This window comes from Neomonachus schauinslandi, chromosome 10 (assembly GCF_002201575.2).
Source record: "Neomonachus schauinslandi chromosome 10, ASM220157v2, whole genome shotgun sequence".
Taxonomy (NCBI): domain Eukaryota; kingdom Metazoa; phylum Chordata; class Mammalia; order Carnivora; family Phocidae; genus Neomonachus; species Neomonachus schauinslandi.
In genome coordinates, this window is record NC_058412.1 from 104,819,263 (window position 1) to 104,831,972 (window position 12,710).

The 12,710-nt window shown below is 44.6% G+C and overlaps 1 protein-coding gene across 1 annotated transcript in view; it reads right to left on the reverse strand.

Annotated features, from left to right (window-relative positions):
* The window catches only part of PLCB1 (phospholipase C beta 1), a 679,194-nt gene extending 676,375 nt beyond the window's left edge, over positions 1–2,819 (reverse strand). Inside the window, exon 1 of the mRNA XM_021688914.1 lies at positions 2,648–2,819. Coding sequence (XP_021544589.1) covers positions 2,648–2,746 — 99 coding nt within the window. The 5' untranslated portion in view covers positions 2,747–2,819. The remainder of the gene's footprint in view (positions 1–2,647) is intronic.
* Positions 2,820–12,710: the final 9,891 nt, after the last annotated feature.

The following is a 12,710-nucleotide window of genomic DNA, read 5'->3' on the forward strand; positions in this document are numbered from 1 at the left end:
TAGGACCCAGCGATCTGAGTGTTGCCAAGCCCCCTCTGATGATTCTGATGCATGCCCAAGTGTGAGAAGTGCCGCTTTATCCTACTGGCTACTCCCAACCACTATATGTAAAACAGGTTAAAAAAAAAAAAAGTAGCATTCTCAAAGTCTTGCACAAGAGGCAGCAAAGATTCAGAAAAGTTAAGTGATTAACCTCAAGTCACACAGCTGACTGGCAAGAGAATCAGCAGGTAAACTCAAGCCTTTGGACTCAAAATCTAGTTCTCTTCTGTCTTCCTCACAAAGTATCACTAAGATGCAATATAATGAGCCAGATCACCTAAACTGGCTTGATTTGGGAAGGGCAAATATGAACTGGAACCCAGGTTCAAATGTGAACTTAGGTCACCTGTATCCACCTGAGGAGAATACAGGGGACCTGAGAAAGTCTGGTCTCCTCTTCGTTCAAGATCACCATGGAGACAGCCCGCCAAGGAACTTGCAGGAGAGTTCATCATATTCCTGATAACATGACTCCTGGGTGCAGTCTAGGTTCTTCCCTATAGAAGATCTGAGATACTCAAGGCTCCCGCTCTTTAGTGCCTACATCCTTCCTGTAGGGTTTCCCAGGAAACTCACTGTTGCTGTGCTCTGAAGGAGCGCTTCTCACCTTCTTCAGGCAGTGTCTGACTGGTGGCCTCTCCATTACTCTCATTGCATCACTCCTCATGTCTATATGATCAGTGTTCTCAGTCATTTTCTGTCTCCTTCACCTATCATGTAAGGTCTATAACAGCAGAGATTCTGTCTACATTCGTCACCACCTCATGAGCTAGGATAGGGCCTGGCATTATCAGGTAAGGAAGAAATACACATGCCATGAATGCACATGATAAAAATCATCTACCGGGATGTATCAAAATGTGTTCCATAGAAGAGCCTCATTTTCAAAGTGATGATGCTTATCTTCTTCCAAATACGACATTCTGGACCATTGTTTAAAATCATCACTGTGAATAAATCCAGAGCTTATGGTGGAATACTCTTTTATATCTTGTAAAGTCCTTCTCTCTCTCTCTTCTTTCCGCCCTTACCCTCCTGCTCATCACATCACCTCTCTATTTGAGACATCAAGATGGGCAAGACTGTTTTATTCATTGCTGAATTGCATTTTCTTTTTCGTTGTTGTTGTTTTCCTTTCACACAAACAAAGCATTTAATCTGTGTCTGAACTTATTGTTTAGATTCTACTCCATTTACAAAAACATCCGGTCGTTACAGTGGGATGGAAGAAGAGAAGTGTAAAGTCCTCAGTAAAAAGATGTAGGTTTACATCCTTGCCTACAGCATTTAATAATTAGCATTAGCTTTCAAGGAAGCTGTGGCTCATACTCCAAGTTTCGTTTACACTTCCAAATGGACAAAATATAGACACAGACTCACTCAACTAAGTAATTGGATCTGCTACCTGGAATATTTAAATTGTTTTCAGACACTGGAAAATGGCTTAAGAAGATTAAAGAAAAATACCCTGGAGGATAACAGGCTATAATTTACTAGGTGGAAAATCTTTTCAGCAAGAAGAACACCTTATTCTCCGATAATTCCTCCTGTTTAAGAGATGTCTTCTTCATTTGGACCTAAATTTCTCTAGATCCTGACAGCTCAGGTTGATCCCAGTGGATTGTTCTTATCACACCTTTTGAATGACACCCAGGACACATAAATTGATACCATAATGTCCTCCATCTGAAGATTCCCATGTTTTCAGCAAGATTATTAATAAAAGTGTTTGAAGGCAATGGTGGGGAGCGGGTGTCACTTGAAGTCCGGGGATCCAGGGCTCATGTGAAATCCTGGAGATCTGGGTCCGGGCTAAGCTCTGCCCCACTTGGCAAAAGACGTACATAAATGGTGGGGGAATGCCTTGCCGGGTCTGTTTTGAGCTGAGGACTCCAGCCAGCTCAGTTCCCAAAAAAACTAGCTCTCCTCATTTGCCCGCAGGCCCACTGAGCATTCCTAGACCCCTCGGGGCTCCCGCTTCTGCCCTCTAGTCCTCCTCAGTTGTGTCCTAACCGGCCCTTCACAAGGCCCCTCACTCCCGAGCCAGGCGCTGAAGTTTGGCATCAGCGACCACCTGTCGGCTGGACCGCTGTGTTCTCTGCCGCGTGGGCTCCCATAAGAGCGCCAGGGCGGTTAGCAGTCACTAAACAGTTTCGGACTTCGAGGCTGTTCCTTCTGGAGAGGGGGCAAAAGAGGTTATGGGGGAGTGCGTCTGCGGGCGGAGAGGGGCGCGTCTTGGTCACACCCCAGCGCTCTCCAGCTGGTCCCAACTTCACACTTTCCAAACTCTCAGGACCGTCCCTGGCAAAGCCTGCCCCTCCTGCTCCACTGGCCCCAAAGAGACAAGACCCTCAGGGGGCGCCTGCCAGACCGAGCAAGGATGGCAACTCCTGAACCCGTGGAGCCCAGGAGCGCGCGCGAAGCCGCTGCTCTCCGCCAGCCGCCTGGGCAGTGGCCACCCCGCGCGCCCCGAGGCCGCCCCGGCCCGATCCGGGGCGCCCATTGCATAACGCGCCCCTCGCCCCACCCCCACGCCGCCCGCCCCGTGCCCGGCCCCGTGCCCCGCGTCCCCGCTGGGGCCCCCAGCCCGCCGCCCCCCACTTACATCATCCCACTTGACGAATTTGGTGCCCTTCTTCAGGCTGTCGGACACGCACACGGGCTTGAGTTGCAAAGCGTGCACTCCGGGCTGAGCCCCGGCCATCTGGGCTCATCGGGGCTCCGGGCGGCCCGGGCGAGCGCGGCAGGGACGGGGCGCGGGGCGCGGGCTCCTTTCTCGGCTCGCGAGGCGCTCGACTCTGTTCTCCCGCCGGCCTCCCCCGGCCTCCCGGCCTCCGCACCTCCTCCGGCGCCGCTCAGCAGGCGGGGCGCGCGGGGGCCAGGCGCCGGGCCATGCCCCGGGAGGGACGCGGGGTCGGGCGCCCGCGGTGGCTGCGGAGCCTCGGAGGGCGAAGGGAAGCCGAGCCGGGCTGCCGAGGCTGCCAGCTGCCGCCGGGTACTGCTCCTCCGCCGCCGCCGCCTCGAAGCGCACCATTCAGCACATCCTCTATACACAGAGGGAGAGCGCGAGTGACACACGCTCGGCGCCCCCCCCCCCACCCGCTCCTTCCCCTCCTCCCTCCTCCTCCCGCCCCGCTTCCCCGCCACCCTCGCTGGCTCGGTCCCTCCTTCCCCCCGCGGCTTCCAGCCCAACTTTGCGCGCTGGGTCAGGCGCGGGGAAGCGGGGACGCAGCGGCACCTCCCGGCTCCTGGGCCCCACTGCAGCCAACGCCTGCGCCGCCCGCGCGCCCTCTGAGCATGCCCCATGCCCCGGTTGCCGGGGTGCCCGGGGTGCCCGCGAGCCGCGCGTTCCCTGGGGCTTTCCGGGGAACTTGCGCCGGAGCCTGGAATGTCTTCGCATCCAAACTGGGTGGGGAGAGGGAGAGGTCGGGAGCGATCAGAGAGGCAGGCCCTAGCTGGAGCTCTCCAGCGCGGCCACAACCCAGCTCTTTGCAAAGACAATTATTATTTATTGGTAGAGAGGAGAGCAGTTGAGAGGCGGCGTGAGAGCTCTTTGGGGAAACCTTGCGGCGCCTAAGAGTTTGCAGCGCGCTGGTCTTGAAGCAGGGGCATGCGGTTAAGTCGTGCTTTTGAAAGAAAGTCCATCCTAAGAGAAACAATGGTTTTGTTTCCCATGGAGACAGAAGGCCCCCTCTCCACGTAGTGTGGTGTGTGTGTGTGAGGGAGAGAGAGAGACAGACAGACAGAGGGAGAGGAAAGACAAAGGAGAGAGAGGTGTCTTATGGATAGAAACTTGCTCGTTTAGTAACATGAATCTAAGAATGTCCTCTTTCAACAAACATTCCTCATTTCGTAAAAAAGAGAGGACTCCCATCAAAATAGGTAAAATTTAAAATTGATAATACCAGTATTTGAGAGCATATAGAACAACTGGAACTCTCATCCATTGCTGGAGAGAGTATAAAATGGTAAAGCCATTTTGGAGCAGTTTCTTATAAAAAGTCAAACGTTTACTTATCCTAAAACCCAGGACTTCCCAAGAGAAATGAAAATGTATGTTCACACAGACTTATGTAACAGTGTTCATGGATTTCTTCATCATAGCCCAAACTGGAAACTACATATGTCAATCAACAGGTTTAATGGGTAAACAAACAACTGGAGGAATTCTGGAATAGGCAAACTAGCCTATATTGGCAGAAAGCAGGTTATTAGTCACTTGTGGCCAGGAATGGGCAGGGATTGACAGAGAAGGGGCACCAGGGAGCTTTGGGGAGTGTTGGAAACGTTCTATACCACGCAGGTACACATTTGTCAAAACTCATAGAACTAAAATGATTACATTTTATCATAAATAAAATTTGTCTTGGGGCGCCTGGGTGGCTCAGTCGTTAAGCGTCTGCCTTCGGCTCAGGTCATGATCCCGGGGTTCTGGGATCGAGCCCAGCATTGGGCTCCCTGCTCCGTGAGAAGCCTGCTTCTCCCTCTCCTACTCCCCCTGCTTGTGTTCCCTCTCTCGCTGTCTCTCTCTCTGTCAAATAAATAAAATATTTTAAAAAAATAAAAATAAAATAAAATTTATCTCAATGAAACTGATTTTTAAAAAGAAGAAACAGTGTATGAACAAAGAAAAAAAAGAGAGAAATCTTCCTTTCTCTTAAGCATTTGTTCTCTCTAACCTCTGCCCCTAGGGTTTTCCAGGCCCAGTGTTTATAAACTAAGTCAAAGCATTACCAAAACTTCAATGGGGAAATTTGCTTATTAAATAGTTCAATACATATTCAAAAAATATGTATTGATCACCAGCTATATACTAGGCACTATAGGAATCACCAGGGATAACCTGGTGAACATACCCCTGACTCCTGCTCTCTTGGGGGGGGTGGGGGAGCTCACCTTGTCCTTGGAAGCCACTTGCTAGAAAGAATCCCTGTAAAGACTGACTTGTTTCATCTGGATCACATGTCCCTAAACTAAAATCTGAGTAAAACTCAGCCTGGCAGCCCTGGCTTGCCAGTTACCTTGCAGAAGTCTCCAGTCACGATCCCATGTTGCTTTTCCTTACTTTAGAGAATGCAACAAGACTGCCTCCAGGGTTCCTGGCCTTTTCAATTGTCCTTACAATGGATCCTACCAGAGTGGTTCTTTTCTCTTTCCTATTCTGTCTTTTCTCTTTATTTGTCTTTTCTTTCCCCTTGCAATCTCTCCATTATCTACAGGAAGGATTCTTGGTCAAATAGGTTTTACCCACCAGAGTGGCTAAGGAAGGCAAGACAGATAAGAGATGTGCCCTCTAGAAGAGTAATTTGGAGGATTAGAAATGGGCTGTAACCAAATGAAAAGGTAGACCTAGCTTCTTCGTGGTGCCTTCCTTGTTCTTTTCCTTGCTCCTTTCTGTATCCACACATTTTGCCATGTGACCTTGCAGTTTTCAACTAGATGCCTGTGATTTATCCACCCCATTGATGTTGGACTGTAGCACTTGCTTTGGCCAATGGGATGTTAGGAGATATTGATGTGAACAAAGGCTTAAAATATGCTTGTGAGGTTGGACTTGCCCCCTTGGGTTTCTTGTCATTGCCATGAGATAAACATATTTCAGGGAGCCACATGAGGCAGACCAAGGCCTAATCCCCAGGTTAGAGGACAATCCGACAGAACCCATCCTAGATTTGCCAAAACCCAGTCAACCTGCAGACTTGTGAACATGACAATAGATGCTCATTGTTGGGGTGCCTGGGTGGCTCAGATGGTTAAGCATCTGCCTCTGGCTCAGGTCATGATCCCGGGGTCCTGGGATCGAGTCCTGCGTCGGGTTCCCTGCTTGACGGGGAACCTCCTTCTCCCTCTCCCACTCCCACTCTCCCTGCTTGTGTTCCCTCTCTTGCTGTGTCTCTCTCTGTCAAATAAATAAAATCTTTTAAAAAAATAAATAAATGCTCATTGTTGAATATTACTGAGAGGGTCATTTGTTAGATACCATCATGGTAGCAGTAGCTGAGTGAGTCATTCATATAGCATTCTTGTTCCTTCCCAGCTGTTGCTGTGAATGTGCGTATAAGGAGAATAAAGCTGTAGAATTCTGAAGAGTGTTGGTCTTTCAAGACAAACATGGGTTCCCAGAACTTCCTGTGCCAGCAAGAGGATGCAGTTTGATCCAGGAAGGCTATGGGATAAATCTCTTCAACATGTATGATGAGGCTTGAGGCAGGTTGGTTCAACCCCCTCATTTTCCACACCTCTGGGTAAGGATACAAGGCAGAAATACTTTTAAAGTGTGGGGATTTTGTCGTGCAAAGGGACCTGTAGGGACATCCAAAATTGTGTGAGCCAAGCCTATGATCCATCAAGTTCAGTGTTCTGTTCTGTTTTTAAAACAATAGAAAGTTCTGTGTTTGGGGTTTTGTTTTTGTTTGTGTTTTTGTTTTTTTGTGAGAGCACAGATTTGCCCTCCAGAATGTCAGCCTCAGGGAGTTGGAAAAGCTAACCTTTACTGAGTATTCACTATAGGCCAGAGCGCTAAGCTAAGCACCTCCCAGACACTCAATAACATAATGCTTACTATTCAACAGCACCCTCCCACCCTCTTTTTCTTGTAAGGAAACCTTGATTTGATTCAGATGCTTAGGGAAGGTGGCCCCTTCCTCTTCCCAGGGAATGAACAATTATTGATCTATTGGTCTAAACCAGTTGTAGAATCCTATTCTGCTTAGTCTTTGATTGGTTTAGGACGTGGTTAAGAGACCCAAATCTGGCCAATGAATTAGAAAGGTAGGGCTTTAGGGAAGCATTTCTCTCCCCCGACCCTCTCTCTCTCCGCAGTACATTGCTGTGTAAAAAGAATGGCCAAGTAGAAACATGCAAATATGGCCCTTCATGAGATTGTTAACTCTTTGACCATTTCTAGATTTCCTGATAAGTGTCTTTATTGCTTAAGCCATATTGTTACTCCCAGCTGATCTGGTGGACAATATTATTATCCCCCATTTTACTAATTACAAAGTTGAGACTTGGAGGGATGAATTAACCTGCTCAAGGTCACACAGATTAGAAGTGAGATTGAGACCAAAGAACACTGACTTTAGAACTTGCCTCTTCACCACTATGCTAGTCACTTCTAGAACCTATAACTTAGATCTGAGCAATTTCTGTCTGCTTTCAAACACAATATGATATAAATAATCCCAATTTCCCTAGAAAACTATGGTATGTAGCCCAGTCTCTTATAATTCACTTACGGCCTGCCATCGTGGGACGAACTGGTGTTTTAATTTGAACAGACATACTTTCTAGCAACCAGTTCTACCAATTGCTAGCTGTGGGATCCTGGGAAAGTCTCTTACCCATCGGAATATTTCTAATATTGTATTTCCATACAATAGCCTAATGGGCAATGGGTAAAGAATTATGGTGATCAAAACTTAGTGTGTACCAGGCACTATTGTAAGGGCTTTACACTTTTAGTTCATTAGTCCTCACATGAACCCCATCACCTGGATTACTATTCTTACCTCCATTTTATAGTGGAAGAAACTGAGTCAGTCAAGGGTTAAATGTTAGTCCACGATTTTTCAGCTAGTAAGTTGGAAGAACCAGAATTCAAACCTGGACAATTTGGCCCTAGAGCCAGTACAAGGAATCACCACCCTATGTATGCTATGAAATCATGTGTGTAAGCCTCTGTCACATAGTGCTAATCAGTGGTAGTTAATGCATTTATAATTATTCCAAAAGGGTACTCTATTGCCTTAATGTGCCTTAGAATAACTTTTTATGAACAGTATTCAAAGACAGCAACCTAATTCTGGGGTCTGTGATCTAGTCAACTTCTTTTTGCCTGCACTGATTCTCTAAACTTTAATCATACCCATTTTTATCTCTAACCTGCTAGAATTCAAAAGCTCTTTTCCATTTTGAATAAATGAGTCTTAATTGCATGTAAGCATCAGATTCCTCTAACTCTACCCTTTCTGAAATAGCAGAGATATGAAGGAAAACTTCCCAGAACCAGCTTTAACATAACTACATCTGAGTTACATTAAATAGTCTTTGGCACATAAAACCCTCCATGTGTGCTGCTCCATACCCTTTCCCTGCCTGGCTGTCTGGAATGAAGACAACCCCTATGGTGACCTTGGGAGCCATGTGTTGGAGAAGGCAGAACCTCTGTTAGCCTGGGTCCCTGGATAGCGGCAAGGTGAAGGTCACCCTGATCACTTGCTCACCTGCCCAATACACTTATGTGAACAAGAAATACACTTTCAGAGTACGTAAGTTAAGAAGTAAATACCATTAATATCATTAGTATCGTATTTACATTTCACATCAATATAAGAGATAAGGTTTATACATCTTGGATGATAAATAGGAACATGCATCATGATGAAATTGCCAAGTTCTGACTCAGTGAGATCTGTTATCAAGTAAAACACTGAGATAAGCAGAGGCTCAAAAGAAGAAACTTAAAATTATCACCAGCACATGGAAAAAAAAAAAAACCTATACTTTTTTTTTCCTTGGAGGCTCTTATTTCAACCCTTTCTTAATAGCACAATGCATTTTGTCTAGTCTATCACACAAAAGAGAAAAAGCTTTCAGATTGATTTAGTTATGTTATAAAAATGGTGAGATTTTTTTCTTTTGGAAAAACAAGAAAAATACCTGATGTTCATTTAAGCTCCATTTTATCATTCGTGTAAAGCAAAAGCTTTCATTGAAATCTGGCTGATCGCCTTAAACACCATTTAAAAAAAAAAGAAGAAGAATTTGGAAGTGCAGCTCCAAAAATGTTTAAAGAGAGACACTCTCAGCAGAATCTGGCTTTCACAGAAAATGCAGGCATTAGGGAGTGAGGACCACAGAAGCAATGCCTCAGGACAGATTGGAAGCATTGAAGAAAGACCTCTTCACCTCACCTTTCGTCCCTCCTGCCATTGCCAGACCCTCCGGAGTGTCAAGATACAAATCTTCAAGAGCCAGTTTATCTTCCAGACGTGTATCTGCACTGTTCTATAAAAATAAACGTCAGCACACCCATAATCCTCTCTCACTTCAAATATAACCACCACGCTTTGAGTCTCTAGTGATATATCAACAGAATTTAAAGGAAGTTTCTTTTTACTTTTGAGCTTTTGAACACAATGAATGGGTTCACACTTTGGAAAAGAAACTTTTGTCCTATTGACTGGTTTCGGGTAATAATCCTCTTCCTGATTAAAGTAGAGTTAAATTCTACAATGTTGTACTTCTTCTTCTTATACAAAGATTTCAGTCACCATTTACTGATAATGGTGGCTTTTAGCAAACAACATTTCTTTGTTTCTAGTTTTCTTGTCTAGCATTCTCTCATTTCACTACCATTGCTCCACCTTAGCAATCTATGAGCAAACTCTTTGGTTATAACTATTCATATTATTATTTCTTTCTTTAAAGATTTTATTTATTTATTTGACAGAGAGAAACACAGCAAGAGAGGGAACACAAGCAGGGGGAGTGGGAGAGGGAGAAGCAGGCTTCCCGCGGAGCAGGGAGCCCAATGTGGGGCTCGATCCCAGGACTCTGGGATCATGACCTGAGCCGAAGGCAAATGCTTAATGACTGAGCCACCCAGGCACCCCTCATATTATTATTTAAAACATACAAAGGCAGTGAGGGAAAGTTGTTTTTCCTAAAAGGCTCTTCAGAGAGGCTCAAGTTGTCCATCCAGTATCCATTCTCTCAGAGCCTATTAGCAGTAGGACTCTGTTGATTGGAAACCTCCAGAGTTCCCTAAGGGGAATTTTGAAACTGGCCCCCTTACACAGTGCTGGCATGGGGTAGGGGGTAGGGGGTGGGGACTAAGAGAGACCAAAGAAAGAGGTAGATAGATGGGTAGGTGGCTGGTTTAAAAAGCAAAGGAACTTATACAAGGTTGTCTTGGAGGCAGCAAGACAAGGGTATCCACCAGAACCTTGAAAGTTTAGAGACAGGCCTTGCCTTGGTTCAGTCACATATATGGTCCAGGTGGCCTCGACAACACCCTAGCTCTCCAGGCTGCATCTTTGAAAATGGCTCCCACTGTGGGAATGGTTGGCAGAACATACATTCTGGAACAGGGGAGGGAGTGAGGAGATTCTGATTGCCTGGGTCCAGCTCATGGGTCAACCCATGGTCACATCCTCTTGATGACCTCCTCCAACAGACCTCAATTTAATTTGGAATAGAAATGTACTTTGTTCACCCTCCCTCCTTCCTCCTTCTTGCTCCATGGAATGCCCACTTGACGGTCGAAGAGCCAGAGCCAGCCAGAAGCTGACCTTGAGAATGGAAACCAGGAGCTAGACTGGTAGAACAGAAAGAAGTTCTTGGATCTCCTAACCATCACATCACCCTGGACCATCTAGAGTTTAAATGAGGAAAAAAAAAAATCTCTATCTTGATTAAGTCCTTATAATTTGGGGGTTTTTAGCCTAGGCAGCCACAACTGACCCTAACTGATAGAGAAGCAAACACCAAACACTTTGGTGGCTTCTAGTGTTGCTGTTTTGCTCCACATCAGTCTTCAAATGCCTTTCAATGCGTTGCTTAGCAGGTTAGGAAAAATGTCTTTGTTTTTTTCCATGTATTTCTCCAGGGTTTTTGTTCCTGAAGAAATTGCTGGTTCTCAGTCATTCCACCAGTTCAGGATCAGTACAGAAACATTGATTTTCATAGAAAAGAATTGTACTCAAAGTATTTGTGAGGGTAAGTAATGAGTAGCATAGTGATGTATTTTATTAAAAATAAGTCCCAATGCTACGGTAGCAGCTACATAATTAGAGATAGATGTCACCATGTAAGTCAAACTACGATGATTTACAGAGACTGTGAGGTTTTGCTTTTTCTCACTTGAAAACCATCTTTTACATTAATGTTGACATTATAATATTCTAGGGAACTGACAGAACAAGGGTTTGACAATTTCATTCTTCATTGAACTAAATAGCATGACTCAAAGGAAAGAAATACACTCCAGCTCCCTTCCAATTTTAAAGACTGAAATAAATAAATAATCCCACATCATTGTTGACCAGACTTTGTAATGCCAAACTGAATCATACAGATAAAGAATAATGTTGAGCTGGGATTTTGCATTCACAAAAAAGAGTGCCAGGTTCACACTTCAAGGCAAGTAAAAAATTGAATCAATTTGTACATACATATGTTGGGTGGATACAGGTATTTTATAAATATATATACATTTCCCTACTGTATATTACCTCCATTGGTACATATTAAATATCAGACTCCCATATACAAATATGTACAAAGAGCAGAGAACAGCTAAGCCAAGCAACAGATGGCCGTGTTTATGTTACAAATTAAAAAAGAAAAATAACTTGGAAAATGGTTTACTTAAAATTGCAGTAAAAAATTTTTCAATATGAAGATGCAGAAACACCCTCCTTCTTGACTACAAAGAAAAAAATGAAAATGCTTTAAAAAACAAGTTGTCCCTTTTGTTTTAGGGAGTCGTTAAAAAAGAAAAATTAAGTTGCAAATAAACACAATGGAGAGAACCTCCCCCGCTTGAACAAATTATATTCTGTTATTTAAGTGATGCTGCCACTGATTCTTCCAAAGGCTGAAACAATATAAAATTTGCAACCATCCTACATGCTAATTCTAATTTTACCCAGTGAAGATAATCATCTCTCTTGTTACCTATTCAAAATAATTTATTAGAAGGAATATCATCTTTAGTTGTAGGTCAGGAATGGGCATCCCTTTAAAGTAAAGGTCAGAGAGTAAATATTTTAGGTTTCGCTGGTCATATGATCCTCTATCACAGATACTCAACCCCATCATTGCAGACTGAAAACAGCCATAGACAGTATGTAAATGAAAGAGTGTGCCTATATTCCAGTAAAACTTTACTTTTTTTTAAGATTTATTTATTTATTTATTTATTTATTTATTTATTTATTTGAGAGAGAGCACATGAGCACCTGTGGGGAGTGGGGGAGGGTGGTGGGGGCCAGGGCAAGCAGAGGGAAAGAATCTCAAGCAGACTCCCTGCTGAGCATGGAGCCTGAGGCAGGGCTGGATCTCACAACCCAGAGATCATGACCTGAACCAAGAGCCAGGCGCTTAACCGACTAGGCAACCCAGGCGCCCCCAATAAGACTTTATTTACAAAAGCAAGTGGCAACCTGGATTTGGCCCATAGGTTGCAGTTTGTGAACTCCTGTTATACAGGAAGAAGTAAGCTCCAGATTTCTTGAAACTCTCTTTTAAAGTAACTGAGGAAAAGGGCACCTGACTAGCTCAGCTAGTTAAGCATCAGACTCTTGATCTCAGCTCAGGTCTTGATCTCAAGGTTGTGAGTTCAAGCCTTGCATTGGGCTTCACCCTGGGTGTGGAGCCTACTTAAAAAAAAGAAAGTAATGAGCATTTATTGCCTCATAGGTGTATCATTTCTTTATTTCTCTGTGGCATGGGGTGCATAGCTTTAATTCTGCGAGTATGCTATAAAGAGTAAGCCTGCATAATACAACAGATTTGAAGCAGGATATGTTTTATATATGAAGTCAAGCACTGTCTGTCTAGGTGAATGTAAGTGAATATAAAATTTTGGCACATAACAACCCAGTAGCCGCAAAACCGGCCTGGCAATAGCAAAATTCACAATAAAGAAAAATCTAAGGAAA